The sequence below is a fragment of the Dermacentor albipictus genome, chromosome 2 (assembly GCF_038994185.2).
Source record: "Dermacentor albipictus isolate Rhodes 1998 colony chromosome 2, USDA_Dalb.pri_finalv2, whole genome shotgun sequence".
Lineage (NCBI taxonomy): Eukaryota > Metazoa > Arthropoda > Arachnida > Ixodida > Ixodidae > Dermacentor > Dermacentor albipictus.
In genome coordinates this window covers 70,705,321-70,732,321 of record NC_091822.1, presented here as the reverse complement: position 1 = coordinate 70,732,321, position 27,001 = coordinate 70,705,321, and the positions used below count along the sequence as shown (strand labels likewise).

The 27,001-nt window shown below is 46.2% G+C and overlaps 1 protein-coding gene across 1 annotated transcript in view; it reads left to right on the top strand.

Annotated features, from left to right (window-relative positions):
* The first annotated feature begins 15,540 nt into the window (after nucleotides 1-15,540).
* Nucleotides 15,541-27,001, top strand: part of LOC135908194 (glucose dehydrogenase [FAD, quinone]-like) — a 32,674-nt gene continuing 21,213 nt past the window's right edge. Inside the window, exons 1-3 of the mRNA XM_065439943.1 lie at nucleotides 15,541-15,735; nucleotides 19,748-19,950; nucleotides 26,064-26,256. Coding sequence (XP_065296015.1) covers nucleotides 15,612-15,735; nucleotides 19,748-19,950; nucleotides 26,064-26,256 — 520 coding nt within the window. The 5' untranslated portion in view covers nucleotides 15,541-15,611. The remainder of the gene's footprint in view (nucleotides 15,736-19,747; nucleotides 19,951-26,063; nucleotides 26,257-27,001) is intronic.

Sequence of the window (27,001 nt, the reverse complement as noted above, 5' to 3'; positions counted from 1 at the left end):
TACTACCACCTCACACAGTCCGAGACGAAGCAGGCCGGCACACGTTTGAGGATGGCTTTCAAGACCGCTCTCCGCCTGCCGATGAGTACATCGACTGAAAAATTATTGGCGCTAGGGTTGCACAACACCCTCAGCGAACTGACAGAAGCCTTTTACGCCTCGCAACAACAGAGACTTGCGCGGACTCGCACGGGCCGGCAGGTCCTACAAACCTTGGGGTCCCCAGCTATAACAACACGAACCCAAGAAACCTGCTTGATATACCTCGTCACGTCCAGGACAGGTTTCACGTTGCCCCCATACCACGGAACATGGACCCTAACCTACACTCCAGCAGGAGGAGAGGAAGGGCCCAGTACATGGAGAAAGCATTCAGGTTCAATACCACGGCCCGTTTTACGGACGCCGCCATGTATGGGACGAACAACAAGGGCGCAGAGGCAGTGGCATGCGACCACCGAGGCCACGTTACCTCCGCTGTATCCACCCGCCCCTGCACGATTACGGAAGCCGAAGAGCTGGCCGTCGCATTAGCCATCCGCGAAAGCCTACACGCAAACCAACCACTGACGATCCTCACGGATTCCCAGCAGGCCTACCGCAACTTCCTACAGGGAAAAATTGGAAGACCTGCCGCACAAGTCCTTGCCCAAATATTCAAGGAAGACCCTGAGGACTTCACCACCCAAACCGTCATCCGGATACCGGGCCATACTGGCATCACGGGCAACCTGCAGGCCGACAGAGCAGCTCGAGGATTCATACATAACCGGGCACTCATCACGCCGGCTGCAGAAGAACCGGACCCTGTCGACCTCGAGTATTCAGCCATCGTGAACTACCACAGAGGGCGTCGCTTGCGATATCCACCACCCCATCGAAACCTAAAGATAGAAGATGCCACTGCCTGCCTGGCACAGGCACTTTCACGAACGTATACATATTACATCGGATACACCCCACAGCCTACAGGGACGAATGCCCATGGTGTGGGGCCACACCAACTTTATACCACATTACGTGGGAGTGCACACTACACAACATAGAACACCCCGACACGAACACCACAAGAGAGCAATGGGAGGCACTGCTGTCCAGCTCGGCCTTCGACGACCAGCTCATGCTGATGAAAAGAGCTGAGAAGATAGCAAGAGGCAGCGGAGCCCTGGTCTAGGGGCACCACCCATTAGCGGTTTTTCTGATTATTCTTTTAATAAAACTTATCTATGTCAGCATGCGCGCTGTTACACCGTGCGAACGCGCGCATGCCTCGTGCGTTCGTCATCTTCTTCCACAGCTGACCCCGTAGCCACTCTCCATGCCAGCATTCCCATACTGCCTCTCCCCCTGCGAAGGCGCTGACGGCACTCGCTCACTACCAGTCGGTGCGGTGATTTCGGTCTCAATTTTTTGACTCAATATACCTCGAAATAAAAGCACGTATAAAGCTGCGTTCAAATTTCCCATCAGGGAATATCGTAATGGTCGGATATTTCTTGCCCTGTAAAGCAATTAAAATCCAAAAGGGATCGCATAAAAGGAATTCGACGACTATGGTCGTCTTTCTTTCGCCAAAAAAAGAGGATGAGCTAACGCTGCAATAAGAGCTCGTGTGGTCATTCCGCATGCTTCTGCCATGTTCTATACAGACCAAACCGATGTATGACTCGGCAGCTACCACTGCTTCAGATGTCCGTGCAGTCCGCACTCAACCACTCGACAAGTGCCATTCGCACTGCGCCGAATGGTATGATTACTAACCAAAACTATTTTATTCGTGGGCGGAAACATCGTGCAATAAACGAGGTAGTCGAAAAATGTATGCAGATAACATTTTGAACGAATGTCAAAGTAAACAGCACAACGTATTCCGTAGCAGAACGGTACCCACGCTATCGGAATCGTCATATGTGTCCTAACTGCTCATCGCTGCTGAACCACAGATTAGAACTACAGTGAGAATGCTGCAGTAAGGTCACATTAGCGAAATAAATGTTTAGAAATACAACTGATCTCCGAGGCTGATTTCAGGCACAAACACGCGCGCACACATCGCGCTGAGTCAACACCGCCTAGATGGTATAGTATGAAGAACTTTATTTGGTCCTGAAGGTCAACCATAGGTTGACGCGGGCCGCTCCCACGTTGGGACTGTCAGGCCGAGCCCTTCAGCCACATTGCGGGCCTTCTGGACTGCCCGTAATTGGTCAGAGAGTGATTCGCTGTGTAGCATTTGCCGCCACCATTCTTCTTCTTTGTCACAGTCTGTGAAGACCGCGGGACACTGCCAAAGCATGTGGTCAAGAGTAATGATGCCATTACACTTATTACAGTTGATTTGAGTTTCCCTCTCAGGATAGATCCTATTAATAAAATCTGGACTTGGGTATGTTCTAGTCTGTAGCAAACGTAATGTGACCGCTTGGGCTCTGCAAAGCTTATCGTGTGGCAATGGGTACTCCCTTCTGCTTAAATAATAATGCTTCGTGATTTCGTTATATGTTAATAATCGATCCCTGTGTTCCCCGGGTGAAGTGTAAGTTGCTCGGTCTTGAAGAGCACGGCTAGAAAGTCCTCGTGCTGCTTCATTTGCCACCTCATTGAAGTTTCTCCGAGCTCCGTCCACTACCCCCAGATGTGCAGGAGACCAGCGGATTTCAATCATCTCACTGTTGACCTTCTCTAGTAATTTTGTTGCTATCCGTGTCACATATCCGTTGGTAAAGTTGCATAGGGCTGTTCTAGAGTCGCTGTAGATATGTGTCCACCGATAAGCCCGAATGGCTAAGGCGATTGCTACTTGTTCTGCTACTGTTGGGTCCTTGGTATAGACGGTGATGGCATCCCGTATGTTACCTTGAGTGTCTACAACAACGAAGGTATACGCATCCTTATTTTTAACCCACGCAGCGTCAACGAACACCGCCTGCTGCTTATGTTGATCTATGTCTTGAAGGAGTGCCTTCGCCCTTGTCTTTCGTCTCTCGAGGTTACGTGTCGGGTGCATGTTCCTAGGGAACGGGGTCGTCTTTATTGTTTTTCGTAGTCCCGCTTGCAACTGTGTTAATAATTCTCCTTCGTTGGTGTGGTTGTTAATTTCTATGCCAATTTCTTCAAGTAGCGCCCTCCCAGGTCGTGTCCCCATTAGTCTCTCCTGGTGGGCCACCTGCTGAGCCCCAGCTATCTCTTCTAGTGTGTTATGCAGCCCTAGGCGCAATAAGCTATCGTTAGCCGTGCTGATGGGAAGTCCTAGTGCAGTCATTATAAGTCGTCTGATTAAAGCGTTTAGCTTGTTCTTATCAGCCTGTGTCCATTGTAGCATGCCAGCCACGTACGAGAAGTGGCAAAAGGCGAATGCATGTACCAATCTTATGGCACTGTGTTCTCCTAGCCCCTTATGCTTGTTGGTAACTCTACGCAGAAGCCTAATGACTTCTTCTGACTTGTTAGAGATGTGTTGTATCATCCTGCAATTAGATCCATTCGCTTGCAGGAGAAGTTTTAGCACTCTAATAGTCTCCACCTGCCTGATTGGTTCTCCATTCTTGGCGTATATGTCAATGCGGGGCTCTTCCTCTGGGATATATCCGTTCGGTTTGCGCCCACGCTTACTGCTCCGTAGTACCAATAGTTCTGATTTCTTAGCAGAGCAGTTCAGTCCCATACCCTCAAGTGTTGCTTCCACCACATAAATGCTTTCCTGTAGTTTGGTCTCTGTTTGTCCCATATTACCTTCGGTACTCCAGATTGTTACATCATCTGCATATATAGCAAAGTGGATGCTCTCAATCTGCGCGAGACCTCGAGCCACTTTTGACATTGCCAAATTAAATAACATGGGAGATAGGACGGACCCTTATGGTGTCCCACGATTCCCAAGTTCCAGAGTTGTCGATTGGAGTTCGCCTAACCTGAGACAAGCAGAACGGCAACCGAGAAAGGCTTTAACTATATTGTGCAATCGTTTACCCAATCCCATCTCCGAGAGGATATCCAATATGGCCCTGTGCTTGATGCGATCAAAGGCCTTCTCTACATCTAGGCCTAGAAGAGCTCTCGTATGCAGCGGGCTAGCAAGAATAGGGTGATGTTTCATTAAAAGCATTGCATATTGAGTCGAAGGTCCAGGACGGAAACCGATCAGGTTATGCGGAAGAAGATTTCTGTTTTCTACATACTTAGTAAGTCTATTGAGTATGACATGCTCCATGGTTTTGCCCAGACATGATGTTAACGATATGGGTTATCTAGATTTAGTTGATTGCCTGGTTTGGGAATAAGAATTGTGTTAGCAATTCTCCATTCCTTTGGATAATCACCATTTTTCCAGAGTTCGTTGAAATACGTACTCTGTTAAATATGTTATAGATTCATCGTCCAAATTTTTCAACAGCCTATTGTAAATGCCATCTGGACCGGCAGCAGATCTACTGTTGAGGTCGTACAGGGCTGCGCGAACTTCGCCTTCTGTGAAGTCTTGATCCATAGGCTCACAGTCTTCCCCTGTATATTCAGGCGGGTCTGTACTCTCATTGCTATCCTTAAGCGGTAAATACTTAGCTGCAAGCCGATCCAGAATGGCCTCCTCCGTTGTGTCCTGACTCTCACGATGGACGAGTCGTGCTGCTGCTGTTCTCCTATTAGATTTCGTGTCGTTCTCATGAAGCAAACGTCTAAGTAAATTCCAATTTCCACCACGTCTGATTCGACCATCTATGGAATTGCAAAGCTCATCCCATTGTTGTTTCTGTAAATTTCTGGAGTGTTCTTCAATCTCCCTATTCAACAATGATATGTGCTTCCTGAGTCTCCTGTTAAGACGTTGCATGGATAGTTGCAGACGTAAATCATGGATAGTAGGCTGGTGCACTGGCTTCAATCAAGTGCGCCAGCCTACTATCCATGATTTCGATATCCTCCTCTGTGGTAATATCCTTCGTTGCCGCCTTTACATCTTCCCTGAGCTGAGTGGTCCAAGTTTGGAGTGTTTTCTTTTCTCCTGTCTCTGTCTCTGCTCTGCTTTTCCTTGCTTTCCGAAAAAGATCGCAGTCAATGTAGTTAAAATGCTTTATCGCATTACTTGGTGTTTCCAATAGTATTTGCAATATGTAATGATCGCTACCCAGGTCAATATTGGAGTTATTCCAGCCAGCGTTCGCTAAATTTGATACAAAAGTAAGGTCTGGGGTGGAGTCCCTGCATGTAGATGTACCACACCTAGTGGGTTAAGCTGGGTTTGTGATGAGGGAGAGATTAAGATCTGTAGCTAGGTGCCAGAGTCCATCCCCTTTCTTAGTATTCCAGGGACATCCCCAGGTTTGATGTGGGGCGTTGAAATCTCCTCCAATAATGAGTGGAGCGTGCTTAGTAATAGCCATAGTCTTATTAAGAAGTGCCCTGAAACTCTGTTTCATGTCGCTAGGGCTGCTATAAACATTAAGACAAAAGAGGCTTTGCGGTTTGCTTCTATTCCTTTTCAAAATTATTTCCACAAGTAAGTATTCTAATTCGTTTAGTCCAAGGTGCAAATCATGTTCTATGTAAGGTATTTTCTTATCTACGAGCGTGGCTAGCCCCCTACCCGGCTCTTTGCCCCTGCATGTCGCTTTGTATCCCGAGAGGCTAATGTCATCCGCCAAGGTTTCATGCAGCATAATAATTTTCGGTTTGTCTACAGAGTTTTTATTAACTGCATGAGAGGTGCTTTTTTGTGATAAAATCCTCGGCAATTCCATTGCCACACGGTAAAGCTCCCCCTGCTAGCCATTGCTTATAGAACCCGCCTTACTGCTACCCGCTAGAGTACGCTTCGTAGAACCCCCCGACGCGCCAGGGAGTGATCTGACGCTTTCTGCTTCTGAGGGTAAGTACTCCGATCCATGACGTCATGCTACCTAGCCCGACTGCCATAGAATCTAATGGGGATGCTCCCGAGTAGGCAACAGTGATTTTGACGTCACCTCTTTCGTCACGTCAGCCTTGTCAATAGAAATATCGGGCCAGGTAGCGTGACGTCATGGATCGGAGTAAACAGGCCTTGTGCTATCTAGGTGGTGTTGGCTGAGTGCACCGCGTACACCTGAACGCCGCAGAAACTCGGGCCACGATTGCTTAAATCACTTCACTGCGTCTCACATAACCGCGCTTCCCACGTAGAAGACGCCACGTCATGTTAAACAGATTGCGCGATCGCGAACACAGCCACCAGAAACTGCCGACGAGCGTACACCTGGCAACAACACGGAGGGCTCGCCCAAGTCAGCATGCCGGCTGCCCATAGACGACGCTACTGCCTACACAGTAAGCAGGCGCCCATGAAAGAAAAACGTATATACGGAACGAATAATCAATATGGCCCCTTATCATTATCAACATTACCATCATCATCCTCATTTCTGTCCCCGTGGACATAAACTTGCTTATATCATTACTGCGTGGTTTACTTCCTAATGGAGCTTGATTTTTTTTTCTTATGGGACAAAGTAGAGCTGCATTGCGCTCTAAAATGTCCGGTCAAACATAGCATTAACGCAGCGGCCAAATCTGAACGCGGTCGTAGTCAGCATTATTTATTCGTCTGGTTCTTCTTTCTTGCTTTCGTTTGTTTTGTCGCGTCCGTATTACCGAGTGTCGAAGTCTAAGGTTGGTTGGCGCATTCGTTCATTCATTCAGTCATTCAAATGCTCATATGCTGATGAAGAAGCCACTAACATGGTGCCTCGAAAGCCGCGAGCTTCTCGAGGTTATGAACTTTTTGAATGTTTCTAAAAGCCCTCGCTCACTCATACGACACCTTTCAAATGGTAAAGTTGTTAACATATGTTGCATTTTCCCAGGTAGACTACACGTTAGGAAACCTCTTAGGTGTTCAGGTTACCTAGCACAGACTGATTATGCGAAGCCATTTCTGTGTGAAGTTTATGGCAAACGCAGCAGGTGAAATTGCGTTCTAAGTTATATTCCTCGACCCTAAAACATACATATCAATGGGGAAACGTAGGAGTTAGGCAAGCCACGGCGCTGTCTGATATTTCTGATGCGAAAGCGTCAAATGACCCATTGAGCGAAAAACCCGGCGTCCGTAGCAGCGAGACAGCACCTAAATTCCGATTGGCTGCGACGCCAAGTCACGTGCGCGCCTTGAAAGAGCAGAGCCGGCTAACGGGAACATCTGCTGAATCGATGGCGCGCCAGGTGCTGCGTGAGGGGAGAGGGCATCGATGCGATGCCACTACACCTTGGCTCTCGGAAGCCCGTGTTATCCGCGCGTTCATTGTGCGCGCAAGCTCTCGCCTGTATTCTAACTTCACTTTGGTGATTGCTATAAAGGAATTAACGTTTAAAAAATACATAAATTCGAAAGGAAAAACGCTGGCGGTAGAAAGTCTTGAACCGATGCCCCCGCGCTCAGAAGCCGAGTGTTTTACCCTTTGGGCTAAACAAGCGCCTCCTAGATAAGCCGGCCTGTGCACTCTGCGTTGTGACGTCGTGCTACTTGGACCGACATGTCCATTGCCAAGCCCGGCGTGACAAAACGGTCGTGTCAAATCGCAGCTTACTCGCGAGTGTCCCCATTAAGATTAAGAGGTAGGAAGGAAGGAAATCAACTTTATTCAGGTCCTGCAGGCCACGAGAGCTTTGGGCTCTCATGGAGTGGGCGTCTCCCACGAAGGAACCGGCAGGTTGAGTTTCGTGGCGGCGTCGTGGACCTGCTGGACGGCCCAGAGTTGGGGAGCGAGTTCTTCGCTCCGGATTGCTTCTTCAAACTTGCGCTTGTCCTGTTCGTAGTTTACGTGAGCTTGCGAGCACGGCCAGAGTAAATGGTATACGTTAAGGGATGTATTGCAATTGGTGCAATGAGACTTGTCGTAGAGCTCAGGCATGTAATGGTGTAATCTGTTTTGAGTGGGGTATGTGTCTGTTTGTAGCATTCTGAGTGTAACCCCTTGAGCTCGAGTGAGCGTGCGGTGTGGGGTGCTATACTGTCTGCTTTGTAGATAGTAGTGTTTAGTGATTTCATTGTATGTAGTGGGCGCGTCCTTATTCTCCGAGTGGTTGGGTGAAGCCGCGCGGTCTGTAAGCGCACGCGCAGCCTCGTGTGCCGCCTCGTTAAGGTTGGGGACGTCGCCGATCATTGGTCCTAAGTGTACCGGGAACCAGTATATGAAGTGGTTCTTAATCGCTTTCTTTGAAACAATTCTGAGAGCCTGTGCGCAGACCGTGCTCTTTTGGAAAGCTCTGATAGTGGCTATGGAGTCGCTGTAGATATGGGAAAGATTGTCGTCGGTGAGCGCAACAGCCATCGCAACCTGTTCGGCCTGTTCAGGCTTCCTTGCAATTACCGTGGCTGCATATCTTGTGGATCCGCGGCCGTCCACAACCGCCACTGCGAAAGCTTTGTTTCCCGTGTATGCCGCCGCGTCCACAAAAGCTGAGCGTTCACGGTTCGCCAAGGCTTGGTTAAGAAGGAATTGTCCTCTCGCTTGTCGTCTGCCCCTGTTTTCGGGGTGTACGTTTCTGGGTATAGGGCGGACCATGATCTTGGCGCGGATGTCCCGTGGGAGATCCGCAAAGTCTTTTTCTATGTCTCCTTGTGCAAAGCCTAGCTTCTCTAGGATCGTGCGCCCCGGAGGCGTCGTCGAAAGCCTAGCAAGCTGGGCGCGCTGCTGGGCATCGGCAATTTCTTCCAGGGTGTTGTGCATGCCCAGGTGCCCCAGCTTCTCGTTGCTGGTGCTGGTTGGAATGCCGAGGGCTTGCTTGGTGACCTTTCTGATTTGGGCATTCAGTCTGTCTCTTTCAGATCGTGTCCATTTGAGCATTGCCGCAACGTATGCGAAGTGACAGGTGACGAACGCGTGTATGAGTTTGATGAGATTATGTTCCTTGAGGCCCCTGTGTCTATTGGCAATGCTTCTGATGAGCCCAATAGCGTTGTTGGTTTTGGTGATGAGCTTCTGAACCGTAGAGGCATTGACGTCTTTAGTCTCTACGATCATACCCAGGACTCTGATTTTGTCGACGCACGGTATGGCGTGTCCCGAAGTGGTTCGTACGGTAATTTCTTAATTATAATCGAAGTCTGACGAGTATGGCCTGCGGCGCCGTCGAAGTAGAGATAAATTGCGTAAAATATGAAACGTCAAAGAATACAAGCCGCCGCACAAGTTCTAGAAAACTATATCCTCCAGTTTCTTTTATTTTTGCTTGCTAGTTTGTTTTCGTTGTGTTCTCGAACATTAAAATAATTTTATTGTTGGATTTTACGTGGCAAACGACGATATGATTATGAAGCATGCCGTAGTGTTGTTTTTTAACGTGCACCCAACGCACGGTACGTGGGCGTTTCGTGCTTTTAGCCTCCATCGAAATCCAGCCGCCGGGGGCCGGGATTTGATTCCGCCACTTCGGGGTTAGCATCAAGACATGGCTCGTAGAAGCGAGATATTTCGATCCCACAGATGGGAGATGCGGAAAGAAATAAAGAACGAGAAGAAGACGTTAGGTGCCCTATGACATTAGAACGTGATTCCGCATAATACGCACACAATAAAAGCACAGCTTCAGGGTCCGTGAAGAAGCTTATGAACTTCCAGAATGCTCCCACGGTAGGGCGCCCAATTGCCATGCACGAAGAGACGTTAGAGTTGAGGTCGCGAAGGTTAACGTATAATCTAGATCACTTGTCGCAGATGCCAGTAACATTCTGAGGAGGCAAAAGAGTGTGTGGCAGGAAACGACACGGCGCACGATACGACGACGTCCCAGGGCGTTGGGGTAACAGTGATTGTCATCGTCGTCATTGCCGCCATGTCAGGGACCGCTAATTTAGGTGGCACTTGAAAGATTCCTTTCAGCGGCTGTCGGTTATCTTCAGTCGCTATCGCTCTGATAAGATCTCACAAGAACTTTTAAAGCTTGGATAGCGCCGTGTTTTAATTCTTGTCATATAGTAGTGCATTGCTTTGGACATTTTAATAAGGAGGCACATGTGGAAAAGGACGACGAGCTGAAGGAATGAGGGGAACAAGAATAAAGAAATTAAAGCCTGCTCACATGATCCAATGTAACTGATCACACGTCACACAGTGTCTCACTTAGTACTTTTCTTAAACGATTGGTCATTATATTCAATATAAAACTTTATTGTTCTTTCGAAAATGTGTGAAATTTGTGCTCAGAGCCTAAATTACTGCACTGCGATAAACATATGAAGTAATGACGCGAAAAATTATGAAGCGTTTGCCGCGAAAAAGGTGTTTGTAATATTTAATTTTCTTCTGTGAGGTTTGTGGGAGTGGTTCAACTTAGAAAGGGGTAAGAGGTGCAAAATGATATATTTCGAGCAGCAGAACTCCTCGATTTAAATTTGTATAAGATGAGTATGTTGGTATGACAACAGTAGCTGTCAAAGCTATAGTTGCTGTAGAACAGCATTTAGTACGGTTATAACTTTCAAATATGTCAATCTGAAACGCTTTCTTGGGAAAAAATACGACTTGAAAACTCAGAATATGGCTTATATTATATCATAAGGGCTCCTACTCCTGCACGTGTAGACGATTTTCTATGTTGGCCTTGCCAAGTTTGATAGAAAGAAATACGAGGACACCTAAGCACTTATGAGTTGTGAATTGAACGCCGCTGAGCGACCCTTCGGGTTACGAACTCCTCGGGGGCATGCGAGCACTTTGAGATGCTTGGCCAACGCTTCCTAGAGAGCACAAGGCCTCTGCACTTCGATCAATGACGTCATGCTACCTCGCCCTACCTCTCCACAGAGACTCTCTCGCTGGGGAGCAGGGGCACTCCCCAAGGCTCGGTCATCTCCCCTATGCTTTTCAACCTTGCCATGGCGGGACTAGCTGAGAAACTAGGGCAGATCCACGGGCTCGAGCATACCATATACGCAGATGACATCACCATGTGGGTGTCCAAAGGAACCCCGGGCATGGTGCAGGACATCTTGCAAGAAGCAGCGAACGCCATAGAAGAATTTCTAATTCCCACAGGACTCAGATGCTCGCCTACCAAGTCGGAGCTGCTCGTACGCAGACTAACTAAATGTTTTGGCTGTTCTACGTACGTGCACCAGCACATCTCTTTATATATATATATATATATATATATATATATATATATATATATATATATATATATATATAGAGAGAGAGAGAGAGAGAGAGAGAGAACAGAAGGAAGGCAGGAAGATTAGTCAGAAGCCCCGCTCTTTCCTACCATGCTCTGGGGAAGGCGATAAAGGAGGAAATATCCCACCACGAAGTTTTCATGGCACAATTGACAAACTATCTTCGGTGCGTGTTCAATCGGAGTTCATTGATTACATTGTTCTGCTGGGGACAGTCAGCAACATTAACTACACCGGAAAACCCGTTCGCTATCTGCATAGCCAAATCTGTGCTTCGATATAGGCATCACTACAACGTCCGAGCTCTCTGTTTCCTGTGTCGGTATTGCTTCTAGCTTGTCGCGACGTTTCTATATCCTACAGGAGGAAGGAACAATAAAGAAATAAAGCATGGGGGAATTGAACTATTGTGCGAACGTTCAGCCGAGGGAACGTCACAAAACCGCTCGGCAAGACGCATTCAGAATGCCAGCAATGATTGTGTACACTTATATAACCAAACGTTGCAAATATAGTGGTACTAAATAAATAATAAAGAAATAAATACTATATAGAAGTATCAGGCCAACGGCGGACTGTTCGTAACCGTCCTCAGTTACTCAGAGAATTTCCGAAGCGCGATTCATTAGCTGACTTCTTACGCTCAATTAGGCGAATTTTTTTTTTTTAATAAGAAGAAGCTATACTGCGAGGTTTCGACTTTCACGGGCTGGCAGTTGCTGCGCTGATGACGTATTTATTTATTTATTTATTTATTTATTTATTTATTTATTTATTTATAGTACCCTCAGGGCTTACAATGAAGCATTACAGAGGGTAGGGGCTAATAAATACAGAGAAGTATGGAAGAAAGGAAAAAGAAAAGCACGAATACTAATCAGATGACTATGCATAGTACAATGTAAAAATAACACGAGAGCGACACAAAAAAAGCATATTACGGTAACAAAAAATGATTATACAAAGAAAAACGGAAAACTTCAGTAATACAGATTAAAATGTAAATACATGGTATATAGGACAAGTTAGAGTGAGGCAATGAGCACAGAATGATAGAAAATAAAGCATAATACAAGATACACTGTTTGTAGATTAGGTAGATAACAAAAAAGAAAACTTATAAATAATACTGATCAGGAGAAAACGGAATTGCTTCGTTATACATTCACATCAAGGTATACTAGATAATGTTAGTAAGTGCCTTACGGAAGTTATCTGTGTTAGTTATATAGATTAGTGGATCCGGTAGGTGATTCCATTCCTGGCATGATTTTGGAAGAAATGAATTAGCATCGGCAGACGTCTTGTGGAATGGGATGTTCACCTTATGACGATGGTCCAAGCGTGCAGAAGTAAAAGAGGCCGGTTCGATAAAGCGTGACTTGAGTGTAGGAATTAAGTGGTATATTTTATGGAACAGACAAAGGCGAGTGATTTTTCTGCGTATGGAAAGGAGAGATATGTTGAGGGCAAGTCTGATGCTAGTTACGCTTGCTGTGCGCTGGTAATTGTTAAGAATAAAACGAACGGACCGATTCTGCACAGCTTCTAAGCTGTTAATTAATGTTAACTGATGAAGCTACCATATTGAGGATGCATACTCTAGGTTAGGCCGAATGTAGGTTACATATAACTGTTTTTCCCAGGGAAGAAGGTGCGAGTGAAAAATTTCGATTAAGATAGCCCAGCATGCGGTTAGCTTTCGATGTAATGTGTTCGATATGTCGTTTCCATTAGAGATTATTTGTAATGTGCACTCCAAGGTATTTATAACAAGATACTGATTCAAGTGGGATGTCGTTAAGATGGTAGTTATAAAAAGATACTTGGTTGCGTGAGATTCTCATGAATTTACATTTTGAAGTGTTAAGATTCATGTGCCAGCGGGAGCACCAGGTTGTAACGTTATCAAGGTCTGATTGTAATGTAACCATATCAAAATCATAAGTACGAAGTGTAATCATTGCTACGAAGTGTTTCGTGTTCCGTACATGCATGCCTTATCTGATCGTCGCTTTATGAGGAATTGCGCAGTGTGCAAGTATACATATAAGTACGTACTACAAGTTCCAGTTAAGTTTACACTCATTTGCGCAACAGCTTGGAGATTTAGGTATATTAGCTATCTTTATTGTTACTAGCGATGCATTGCTAAGAACCTAACAACATATTCAGAATAAAAATAGGGACAGCGCAGCACAGCACGAGCGAGTAAAGAGCACAGGACTGAGCGCTCTGCCCTGTGCCCTTTACTCGTCCCTCCTGTGTTTCGCTGTTCCTGTTTTTATTCTGCAGATGAACCAACCAGCCCCTTTGAACACACTACTAGCAACGTATGTTACAGTAACTTACAAACCCCCTTTTTTAAGTAATTATTTGAGTTTTCTTTTTTGCAGTCGTGTACACGTTTAACAGACTATTGTGGGCCATATACGTGGACCTAGCTATCTCGAACGGCAACGTGCAGTTTTAAGGTTTATCAAAGAAATGATTAGCTAAGCAGTCACTATATTGAGAAACGCAAAGCTGCAGCATTTGTCAATAAATATGCCCAGTTTTGCACGGCGCTGCAAATACCCTCAACCGAAAGTCATGCAACGAGTATCGTTTCTCTCTCTCTCTCTCTCTCTCTCTCTCTCTCTCTCTCTCTCTCTGTATGTCCGTCCGTCCGTCCGTCCATCCGTCCGTCCATGCCGAAGTCCTAAATAAAGCGCTGCAATTCTGGTTTAATTTTGCTACGCAGGAAAACAACTGTGATTCATAAGCAGGTTCAACGCAGCTATTTTTTTTTGTAGTAGTACTACTAGCAACAGACAAAAGTTCGCAACGGCTTCAGCGTTCGACATCCAACAGCGAGACAGTATGCTAAGATCACAACTGGACAACGCACACATGGTATGCATGACTGCGATGAATGGAAAATAAAATTGTAGTGATAGATAGCGTTTGCGCGTCATCCTCATTTTTTTTCTCATTGACTGATACTGGCCTGTGCGAGACATCGCAGTAGTGGATAAAGTTAACAACTACGATGCAACACAGGTTACGATAATATACAGGCGAATTTCACCTGCGAGCACGCGCTTAGTCAATTCATTTACGAAACTGTTGAACGGCACATTGCGCCGCGCACAACGCTTACGGTATTCCATAGTTGAACGGTCGGAGGTCGTGCTCCTGCCTCTCCTTCTGTTCCTGTACGTTACGAATTTACGCAATTTTAGCATCACACTCCTCCAAATCTAAAGAAACTAAATTGTTCGAGGTTTGCCTGCAAGAACACCTCGACCTGGTTACGAAGCAGGTATAACCTGTAGGACGCCCGCTTAATTTTGACCATCTGGGTTTATTCACCGTGAACGCAAGTGCGCGGAACACGTGCGTCTTTTTGCATCCCGCCCTTAGCAATATACGTGCAACCGCGGCGGCGGGGAGCGAACCCGTGACCTCGAGCTGAGCAGCTCGACGCCATAACCACTCAGACACCGCTGACAGTTCTTTCAAAGATCCCAGCCAACTCAGAAAATGACATTACTCCCGCAATATATCGGCGAGAAAAAAAAATCATTTTGAAGTAATACCCAGGGGAACTAGCGAACTAAACGCATACGCAGAGACAAGAAGTGCTCAGGACGATGCTGGACTATCAAGTGACGTTATTATTCACCCAGACCAGCAAGGTTCTCAACAAGTACATGCGCCAGCACAAAACGACACCGTACAACGAGATTTTTTTTTCACGTGTCGTTGACACATGCTATCGAAATCAGATGTCTAGGTACGAACATTATTGTGCAGTCAGGCTGAGCGACGGTAAACTAATAGAAAAGTCATTGCGCTTCTTAATGGTAAAAGCTTAAAAATCTTCCTAGCGGTTCGTGCCTTTCCTCGACCAAGAATCGTTACCGAACTAAATAGAGGAACACACTCAGATATATTGCTATGATGGCCTAATGTCCATCCTCACTTGCGCCTACTTCGTTTTCACTAGTTTAATTCCTTGTCGACCGGATAGCAACTACCCCAGTACTTAGCCTTACTGCCAGATAAATGGCCCAGTCATCTCCAGCAACAGATAAGCGTCGGGAAAGGAGCAGCGTATCGGGACTTCCACGTCGTGATAGTTTCGACCACTCGGCTTATTATCAGTCATTCGGAGCACAATGAAAGGGATCGTTTAAGCTTAAAGTGGGACATCGCATGATATAGTCATACGACGGCTTTTGGAAAAATGACAACCAAAAGGAAGTGGGTGGGGGGAGGGCGGATTTCCTCTTCTTTCATTTTAACAAAGCGCGTCAAAAGCGGCACTATCACTGACTCCGCGTGAGAGCGAAAATTAGTCACGCGGGGAAATTAGGGCCGCTTTATAAGAAGCAGCTTCAATCCTCACGGGTACCATTTGGACGCGAACTCTACGCTTACCCGCTGTGCGCCTAGCCAGAGGAGCCGATCCACAGCGAAGATGTTCACCAAGGCGCAAGCCCTGGCCATGACGCAAATGATGGCGGTGATTTTCTCCAAGCTGCCAGCGCAGGAAGACTACTACGACTTCCACGAACTATCCGAGACGTACGACTTCATCATCGGTGAGTCCTCTGTTTTTGGCCAAGCGGGGGTTTCACGGGCGACAGTCCGCGTGTATCGGGCACGTGTGCGCGAAGTCTGAGTTCCCCTTTCAGAGCAGCGTAACACTAAGTCACTTTAGAGCGGTGTAGAATGTGGTTATATCACGACTGCGCCTAAGTTTCCTAATGGTGGAAAGCGGCTTAATCAAGAAGGAAACCATAAGCTAACCTTCGATTTTTTTTTTCATTCGTCTTTGCTTATTTCATCTGTAGGAGCGCCACCGGTGCCGCCTGTGTAATGTCAGCTATTCGAGGTGTTCCTTCCGTCTCTGCACCGTTTTATTTTTACGCAGAAAAAGTAGCTCCAAGGCTAAGACTGAATTTCTGCTCTTTTGCCGCACAGTCTATAATCATCGCTGTGCAAAACGTCAGTGCTGGACCGACGACGCCTTTGCCAATCCAACCATGCGGCACACGTGCGACCTTTCGTAACCGGAATTATGCCATTGGTTACCGAACTAACGGTCACCTAAGCAGAGTTTTATATCCACGCTAAATAATAATGTTTAGTTGTATGAATTAAGTAGTTATGGCGCTTCTGCGATAGCAGAAAGCTCCCTCTTACCGCGAAATTGGAGGCTTCGTAGGACAGTAAAGACGTCAAGGGCGAAGAGCCGATGTCGCCCTGACGTACCCGTGTTAGAGTGCCGTGCGACGTCATGGTTTGTGACAGCATTCCGCAAGCGTCTAGTTACCTGTTTGTCCGCAAGAAAGGAGCCCCTACATTTCATGCTAAAGGAACCGAGGACATAACCTGGCAAGTTTTGCTAACTTATGATAAATGCGGTAAATTGTTTTGAAATTTGTGACGTCACACTTACAAACCCACGCTCAGGGTTACGACGCGATATTCCAGAATGGGAAGCTTGCCCTTGATTTTATGCACTATTGCTTTCTTAATTTTCCATGTTCATTTTTTTTACCTTAATGAAAACTAATTACGAAAGGGTTGGGTGAATGTATTACAGGTACGCTAGTAAATTATACACAAGCAATACATTTGTAATGAAGTTGAGTTATCTCTTGTAAGCCAAGTTTGATGTTCTTTTTCACCATATCAACATATATGAAGAGCTTTTTTTTATCTAGAAGAGACGAATCTAGAAACCGAAACTAGTTCAAATTATGCTCCCATGGGAAGAGCATGTAATCAGTTTTCCCTAAAAAAAAACCTATCAGACCGAATTGGGTCAAATAACGCCAGCAACATAGGCGCACAGATCCTGTTTGAAATTGAAAATGAGACTTTCGGTGACAGATCAAAGTGAGTCAAATCCACTCTACCTGTAGGAAAACGCTTACCGCACAATGTGATCGAGGCGCTATGGCAGTTTCTTTCCAAGTTGTGCTCCTGGTTATGTTATAACCTTCAATGCTGCTCAAGAAAAAAGTTCCTATGAGACATTACAGATGAGGCCCCCCATACTTACAAGCAGACAAATTTTTGTCTACAAATATTACTCTCAGTGTTCATGAAGCATGGCTAGCGCCCCTAATTGCTAACGTTCTAAGAGCTTTTCTGCTAAAATAACATCAGACCGTTCTGACAGTCGTTTTCAACAATGTTTTCTTACGAAAACTGCATCAAATAGAGCGTTTAGAATTAAGAAGAATCAAATGGGAACCTTACAGGCTGATATTGGCAAATATGCTGCATAATTTTTCATTACTTGTCGCTGCAAAGTTGCTCTAGCTGACATCTAAAAGGTATCACATAATTGCTTTTATAGCATTTAATGTCCGTTCGAGAAAAATGTTTGCGTTTTTTTTTCACAAGTTGTGTTTAGGCGGATTTGACACATTTTGAAAAAAAAAAGAAAAGAACTCCTCATGTAGAGTTTCCGAACGATACATTTCTGCACTGATTAGGCGCTGCTCTTGTATGTTACTTCGAAGGCCAATATTCAATCTGCACGGCGCCCAGCATCCGTAGCATCGAGCTTCACTGCCAAAGCCTAGCTACCCCCCCCCCCCCCCCAAAAAAAAAGAAATAACTAAGACAATAATTAGAAATTCCTTTTCACTATAAAGTATTTCTTTATAGTACCAGACAGTAAGGAAAATCTATTCGGCCGGAGGTGCGTGATCAAATGCACAAAATAATTTGTTGTTCATCATGGTCAGCCTATCATGTTCATCATGTTCAGCATGGTCAGCTCACTGCTGAACTTAGGCCTCTGCCAGAGACGTACAATTAAGTCAGCCACGCGTCAGGTGACGCCGTATTATTTCTGATCCTCCTTCTGACTTACAGAGCTCCAAAACCTGACACGTTGACATTTAACAACACGACAAAAATTAACCAGCGAACAAGCTTGATAATATGACACATTACAATGTACGAAGCATTTCCCTAAGTCGAACGGATTACTGCAGTGAGAGCGCATATTACATTGTTTAGCTCTACTGGAACAAAAATTCACATAAAATGTACGCAGTTAGATAAATATGAGGCTCGTTTAGTAGAGACACAGTTATTAAGACTACAGTCTAAAGAGGTTGTCCTCACTGCTAACCAGCAATTCATTCTCTAGAGCTGCCCAGATACGAGTAGGATAGAAAGGTGACTCTGAGTAGTAAGAATACAAGTAATCGTAAAAATTAAAAGCATTAACTTTAGCAAAAAAAAAGTCAGACGATCGATCATATGTCAGACTTGAAGCCAGTCATTGAAAGAGTTCATAACCATTTCAAGAAGTGCAAAATAAGTGGATAGTAAGCCTAGCAATCTTAAGAACCTGAATATAACAATAGTCAGAGCCATCGGAACTATTTCGACATAATACTGCTGGTATACTCTCCTTTTCATCACTGTTATCTCTTTTTGAAGCATTTCACTTTTTTTTTTGCTCGCACACTGTTGGAGTCATTATTTTCTCTGTGTTGGCTGGGAGCTTTAAGGAACTCGCCGGGGTAACCAAGCTCCTATGGCGGTGCGCTCTTGAGCTCGACGTCGCGGGTGCGATCCCAGCCGCGGCGGCTGCGTTGCCACGGGAGCGAGATGCAAAAAATTCCCGTGTGCTCAGCTTTACGTGCCCGTTAAAGAACCTCAGGTGGTCGAAATTAAAACGGAGTCCCCCCTGCGGCGTGCCTCGTAATCATAATCATGGTTTGGCACGTAAAACTTCAGAACGCAAAAAGAAAACTCAAGCTGCTACTTTCTACAACGCACTTAGTTCCAGCAAGTGTCACCGGAAACTGTAACCGAATTGCCGGAGAGCATAAATGCCACGCCCTCGGCAGGCGCCCGACAGTGGTGTGCTGTTTGCGCCTCGCCACCCGACAAGCATGACGCGACTCTCCTAATCAAGCCGCGATTGTCCTTCGCTTCATGCTTGCGCGACTGGCCAGCTTAGGACAGCATAAATAGCAGTGTGAAAAATCTGCACCTCGTTGAATGCTACTGTCTTTTTAGAGAGAGAGAGAGACAGAAATAAGTAGGGAAAGGCGTCGAGGTTAACCGGAAGAGAAAGATATGGTTTGCTTCGCTATAAATTTAGGAAGAGGTAAGCTCCCGTATTTAAAACTGTATTTGATATCAGTTTACTGCTGACATTTCCACTTTCCCCGGACTCTTTGTATTTTCGGTGTATCCTTATCCCCGTCATGATTTAAACAGCATTATTTCCTTCGGAATTCGCCAGGTAATCTTCTGACAATCCCCTGCGTAATGTTCGCTGGAACAGTATTTGTCGATGCATATGTGTACCTATAGTATATAGTATATTTGATCATTTCACACAACACGCAGTGTATCCGATCCGTTAATTTCTTTTGTCGTTTTTTGCCTATCCGCTGTGGTCTGGGCGATGACCGCGGGTTGTGTAGACCAGGTGCAAAGCCTGCCTCTTTTTGCCACACCTCGTTGACACGTTGATCTGCGGTGTCTGCAGAAAGGCACATTCATATGCTTAGCAGTGCATCCTAACGCTGCGTTTGACTGCACCCAACTTGCCGACGTTCCTGCGTGCAGTTGGCGGCGGGTCGGCGGGCGCCCTCTTGGCAAACCGGCTGTCGGCGAAGCCCTCCCTTCGCGTGCTCCTGCTCGAGGCCGGAGGAGTGGAAGACACCCTGAGCGCTGTGCCGCTGATGGCCACGCTGCAGCTTCAGGGGCCCAAGGACTGGGCCTACTGGACGGAGCCCCAGAGAAACGCATGCCTCGCGCTCACCGACCAGGTACGCAGCTTTTTCATGGCTCAGTTGTGTGCCAGTTTCTTTTAACGCGATAGCGTTAAGGAGCTCGTGTCGCAGAAAAGCCGGTGTCGTCGGCGTCGGGTGTCGGCGTCGGTGTCGGCGTTTGCGGCGTTGACCGTGAGCGATAAATCACGGCAGGCGCTTCATAAATAAAAAGCAACTTCCAAGATTGGCCCGGTGGGAATCGAACCAGGGCCTCCGGAGTGTGAGACGGAGACGCTACCACTCAGCCACGAGTTCGATGCTTCCAAGCGGTGCAAATGCGCCTCTAGTGAATGCGGTGTTGCCTTCGAAACGAGCCGTGGAAAGTTATACTGCGGTGTATATCGGTAATTATGAACATGTAACGTACAGAAGTCACAATTACACGAGTTGCGAAGTGCGTTTCCGCTGCATTTCTTCTGCGCTTTCCGCACACGTAGAGCCATCTTGCGGCAAACACAGAAGACCCCCTCCTCTCAATGTACGGTGCTGCCCCGGCAGGAGGCGCGCCGCGCGCGCATTGGGACCGCTGCCAGGCGCGTCGCGGGACTCCCTCTCCCCTGACGACGCTTCGCCGTGCTCCCGGTTTAGATTACTATCTATCTCTCCGCCCGTGCCGATCACGACGTTTGGCTGTCGTAGATCGTTTCCCCTCCGAGACACCGAGTTCTTTGGTTCGTTCCGTTCGCTCAGGCGCACGTTTCGTTGCCGCGCCGAACGCTGCGTTGCTCGACGCTCACCGCGTGATAGGTGGGCGCTAAGTCCGATGCGGGGCGCATCGTAAGTGATCGCTGCGCCGTAGCGCATTGTCTTATACCCCTTGGCGGGTCGACGGGAACGCTGTCGCGTCCCACTCTTGAAGGCGAAGCTTAAGCGTCCTCCAATTTTTTTTTATGCGTTGCATATTGCAATCACTCAGTTCAGCCCTTGGGCGCGGCCGCGCAGCCATCATTGAGGGTATGAGCCATTGTTCATTGCTGCGCGTCTCATATGTGGGTCTATTCTCTTTTAAGTTTGCTATGTTTGTTATTAAGTTGCTTCTATTTTTATGCGTTGCATATTGCAATCACTCAGTTCAGCCCTTGGGCGCGGCCGGGCAGCCACCATTGACCTTTAGCGCAACCACGTGACGTGACGTCACGACAGCCGGAGGAAAAGCTGGGCCCCAACTCGCGCAATATGCAACGCATTCTTGGCTTAACCAAGCTAAGCCTGGCCATTTTTCTTTTTTTGTGTGTGCGGCCTCCGGCTTCAAGTCTATCTAGTTCAACAGTGACGTGCTTCATCAGTACGGCGGCGGGAACTTCCCCAGTCATCTAGTTTTTAATAAGAAAAAAAGAACAATACGTCTTCTAGGAATGAAAATAAACGTAGTGGCTGCTGAAAGGGCCCTTGTGTTCTAGCTCGTGAACTTCGATTCAGAACTTGTGGCTTCTGCGCCACGGCTTGTGAACTACTCTCACGAAAACGTTGCCGAGTCAGAATCGTCGTCTTCCTTATTTTTTTAGCGCTGTTATATAAGTTGTGAGGAAGCAACTAGCCTAGCAAGTAACCATTCTGGTTCCTCAGTGCTTTTTCCATCGCTGTGGCTCTGTTCCACAAGGCGTCAACATCTCCTTACACAAGCCTGATTTTAAGAGAGAGAGAGAGAGAGAGAAACGCTGGATCGCTGTAAACTGATAAAACATTCCATTAAAACTCCATTTTTTTCATTGCAAGTTTCATTTTATTTTTAAGATGAAATAATACTTCTGCCTCTGTTTAAACTTTGAAATTTTTGCCACTACAACAATATGACATACATCTAAGCATTAAAGATTTCAAAGGTATTTTGGCTCAAGTGGCTCAGTAATAGCAACTGAAGCTTGCCAAGTCTTTCGCTCTTTTAGAAAGCAACGTGAGGCTTATATCACGTGCTGTAAGCCTCACGATGTCTAACCAACAAGCCCAAATCACTGCTTTATAGAAAGCAACGTTGTCCGTCATTACCGATAAAAGTTAGGGAGGAGGCAAAACCCCGTGTAGTAACGTCGTGTAAGCTGGTGCGGTAACATCGAGGTGGCGCTGCCACCTGTCACTCATTTTCACGCGTTTTCTGGCTAGCCGGGCCTCTCTTCACTGTATGAGTGACTTCATATGGTTTTCCAGAAAGGCAATTTGATGATGATGTTTGGTGTTTAATGGCGCAAGGGCCAGGTGTGGCCAAAGAGCGCCATGCTAATGTTAATGAGTTCACTGTGGACAGATGGGTTCTGTGATCTTAATGTACCTTGGCTGTAAAGGGGCCTAAAAGAGTTGATCCAAATTCCATAAAATGTAGGAATAATAAAATTATGAGAATGACTATTGACTTGTACTATGAACATTAGACGGCATTGAGACAGAATGATGCAATATATAAAATATGTGATTATCTAGATGTAAAAAATAGTCTAGAGCACTACTGCCTCCCCGAGGCCCTTGAAACCCAAGGGCCTAGAGGCATGTGCCATACAGAGAATCTATCCTAGCGATGTCCTCTGGAAAGAGGATGCGCTACGAAATGAATGGGCTTGTAACATGTAGTACAACATCTTTTAAGAAAGCGAGGACTGCTTTGGTCTTAAAAAGCGGTTCTTCACCAAGAAACATAGCCGGATGCAGGGGAATACAATGGCGGTATGCAAATGGGAAATGTTTCCTCCTGTCTCTTTCGGCTTCCCGGCGCTCCAGGAAGACATGGAGGACGGTCAGCCGGTCGCCACATCTGCCACAGGTTGAGAAAGGCAATTTACGAACACAGCGAAATCTTCTTCTTTCCTTTTTTTCACTTTAGCGTCCATTTAGGCGCAATTCCAGCGAAAAACCTGTCCTGCCCTGGTTTACCATGTGTTGTTGCCCAGTGTACACACTCCACTTGCGCGTGGAGCGGGTGCTTGCGGCTGGTCTTCGAATGGTCGACGTGTTGAGCGGGAATTTTGAACGAGCAGCATAAAAGTGGTGCAGGTAACGTTTAGCTTCATAAAGATGGGCACCGTGCTAAAGGCTGCAGTAAGCTACCCAAGTTGGAATTGAACTAAGTAGGGATCCTGCGTGCTGCTGGCAGCTGATCGAGAGCCAGCTCCAAACTTACATCGGCCTTTGTAGAAACTTCTACAGAATTGCCTGACCTGTGTGAAGGCTCTCGTATACACTAAAGGTTGCATTTAGAAGTCCTTGCGGGCTTCAGGCTAACGCTGACAATCTACGCCTGATAAATGCCTCCTGTTATGGAGTTTGCTTGTATTCTAAAGTTTATTTCTTTCCTTTTTTCTTTTTGCGCTACCTCATAGGTGGCAAAAATGTCATATCCATACGTGATATGAAAATAGAAACAGTGAAATCGTTTTGAGGGTAGATGTTCTGGCGGGCACTAACCAATGTTTGGAACGGGGGGGGGGATGTATTAATTTTGCCGGTCACGAGCTGTAGACAGGAGCGGAACAATAATTTTATTTTTGTTTGCCCCGTTTTGTTATTATGGATGCAAGAAAAAAAAGGAAAAAGTATTACAGGTAGCAGATTCTGTGTAAATAACCAGCGCACCATGGCCCCTAGAACTCTGTACTGTATCTCAGCTTTAAGAGTAGTCATTTATGAACAAGCAGTAACGTGTGAACACTTCACAGAACGCCCGCATCAAAGTTGCGCTGAATACAATTCGTTTTGAAAGAGAGGGCTTCTTTTATTTGTGTGTCTGTGAGAAAACACTTTCCCTTAAGTTAAAGTACGATCTTCAAACCATGGTTCAGCGTTGTTAGTGACTGAATGTCGGTAAATTCGAGATGTGTATTTTGATATCGCAGTAACGCAAGTGCGTTTAATTACCTTTCGTCGGTGGAGAAGAAAAGAAGTGCGTCCGCTTTAGGTACGCATTGTAAAGTACTTTCAATACACGTGTCACAGGTACATAAATTTATGTATTCCAAGGCCGCGCTGACTCCATTGAAATAAACTGGTGGTAGGATGATTCTTTACGTACGGTTTAGTTAGTTCTCGTAATTGCAGGGTAACTAAACCGTTATTTAGAGCAGCCAGTCAGGTCGCGTAATTTTTTTTCCTCTCGTAAGAATAATGGAATTATTTGATCAAAACACGTCTGCAAGTTCATTACTGCTGGCAGGCATTACCAGCGAAAATGAAATTATGCTGACGTTTGTCCATGTGAGCGTAGCTTTATCAGTTTAGAGGATAGTTCATTGAAACACGACACTAGGCGTGTCGTACAATGTGCAGGGGCCCTAGAACGTTAAACTATTCCAATATGATTTAATTTCAATCTCCTGACGTCAAATTTGCGTAACCGCCGACGCAAGCATCTGGCGGTGACCCGCAGGGTTGTCTGAAAAAAACCTACCAAACGCTCTCCTCGTTCATAGGAGGTCACTTTTGTTTGCTTGAAAAACGAATAGCATTGTATACACTGAGCGGCTTGTCTTATCTAATTGGCTGACAAGAGGCGAGGAGCCCGCTCAGGTGGAGCGGGACTCGATGGGGCCGAGCCACTGCGCTGAAAATCGATGACCAGGTGAAGAGGGTGGTGTCAGCCTCCGCGATTCGTCCGCTTTCGCTTACTTAGCTTGCGCTGGCTGGTCGACAATCGCGGCGGCATGCAACGGAAGGTTAAGAATGACGCTAAACCGGATCCTCAGCAAAGAGGAGCTGGCAGAACAAGTTAGTAAACGTGCCGAAAGTGCTCGAAAACGTTACAAGGCCACCCAAAAAGATTTATTATGCGCAAACAAACCCATGCTCTCCGGCAGGTACGAGTAGCGAGTGCCTGAGTGATCGGCGGCAGCCATCTTTTATTCCTTTCGGAACGGGGCAGCCTGTGGCTATTCAGAAGAAAATTCAGTTTTGTTCGGCATATTAATGCATTATTAACGCGTACACGTCGCTTTCACGCGGTCAGTTTTTGCGCTTTTGTGATGTCGCGTGACAGTAGGTGAAGTGTGGTGCCACCCAAAAACTTTGGACCTATAGCCGAGGTTTTATGGCGAAAAGGCATCGAATCAGAAATAATTGTTCTTTTGTTCGGTCAAATCATGCATAATCAGTGTGTACACATCATATCAGATGGAGAGCTATCGGGGTTTTCGTGACGTCGCGTGATAGACAGGTGAATTGCGGGTGGTAAAATCGTTTTTGACAATCACGGAGGACTGATTGCAGAATTGGGAACAGAAAAGTTTTGGAATGAGGTCTCTTTATTTACAGACTACATCACTGTGGCCGCGACAGTGTCACAGTGTACTGTAATGGAAAAATGCAACGTGAGATCAGGCGGCGCTTCATGCGCGCAATGCTACCCAATGTCTGTCGAAGTGGCTCAGCACATTTTGAATGACTGTACAATAAAGTACAATTCACGCCACTTAAATGCTTTCATGGTACTTATCTTAAACCTGAAAGAGCTCCATAAGTAACAGTAGGAATTATGTGCAAGGTAAGAAAACGAAACATACAAACACAAGCCACTAAAAGAACAGAAAATTACATAAAGTTCTCAAAAAGCCGAAGAAACAATTATTTAAAGAGGAGGAACACCATCAAAATGCGATTGTCCAAGTGCAGTGGTAGAAACACGCTGCTATCATTTATCTTGACCATAATAGAAATCCACGATAGTTATTCTTGCAAAGATATAGGTAAATAGCGCATTATAGACGAGGGACAACCGCAGCGCCCTGTTTGTCTCGTTTCTTCGGTCGTGCCCTCTGAATGATGCGCTGTGATTTACTTATATTTAACCATGCAGCTTTTATAAAAATACTGTAACTTTTTTTTCGTAGTACTTTTTTTCAATCGTACTACTAGTACTCCTTAGTAATACTACAAGGTGGTTACTAGCTAGTGCTACTGCTGCTACTGCATTTTTTTTTAAATTTTACCCACTTGTATAATATTTACACTGCTCATTATTGTACCGCATGGTTTTTTTCATTGATTCTATTGCATTATTCTCGAATTCGTTTTTCTGCAGCTTGGACATAAAGTCGTTGTTGAATTGGCAGTAAGTTTAAATGCACAAGTGCAGCAGTCCGCCGTTACTCGCTCACGTCTTTGCTCCTCCGCCCATGGCGAACGTTGCGCAGCGCAGTCCGTGGCCGCGTGGCAAGGTGCTGGGCGGCTGCTCGGCCGTGAACTTCATGCTGTACGTGCGCGGACACCCCGAGGACTACGACCGCTGGAGCCGCGTGCACGGCGCCACGGGGTGGGACTGGGAGAGCGTGCTGCCCTTCTTCAAACGCTTCGAGGACCAGACCGACATACGCCTGGCTTCGTCCGGTACCGTCCCTTCGTCGAATGTCTTGCCTCCGCGCGATTCCGAGGGCGTGGCCTCCCGTATTTCCTAGAACCTACCCAGTGTCGCCAAACGGAGAGCATTGAGGGCGCCACTTCCTTGTAGGTGGACGCAATTTATTGCGCGTGCTTAAAGGGACACTAAACCGAAACAATAAATCAGTTTAGACTAATGAAGCATTGTTTGAGAACCCTGCAGGCAGTCATTTCAGAAATATAGTTTGATTATTAGGTGAGAAAATGAAGGTCCAAGTATCAGCGTTTGAATTTCGCGTCGGAACCACAGCGCCGGTACGTCAGCGTGACGTCAGGGATACCAAAGTATGTTTTCGCATTTGGGGCGCATTAGCTGAATAAAGGTTCCCGAAACTTGGCACGTTTAATATTGTTCCTTTAGAACACAATGTAGTCAATCTGTACCGCTATATATAATTAGTAGGCCCTAGAAGATGCCATCAAAATCCAAGACATCACAGCCGCCGGGTGCGGGTACTTAAGTAGGCGTCGCCACCCGTATTTCGTTATTGCGCTTTTTCTGGCTTACCAAACTTCTTATCGTTGTAAGAGTGGTGTTTTTGGGGTTGTAGAACGGTAATTTACTGATGCAGAAGAAATCATTTTCACTTTAGTGTCCCTTTAAGGCCGCGTCAATTTTCTTTCGGCGCATGTTTCATGCGGGAACAGTCTAGCAGTAGAACGCTGCAGAGCGATTGTCTCTCTCGAAGATCTA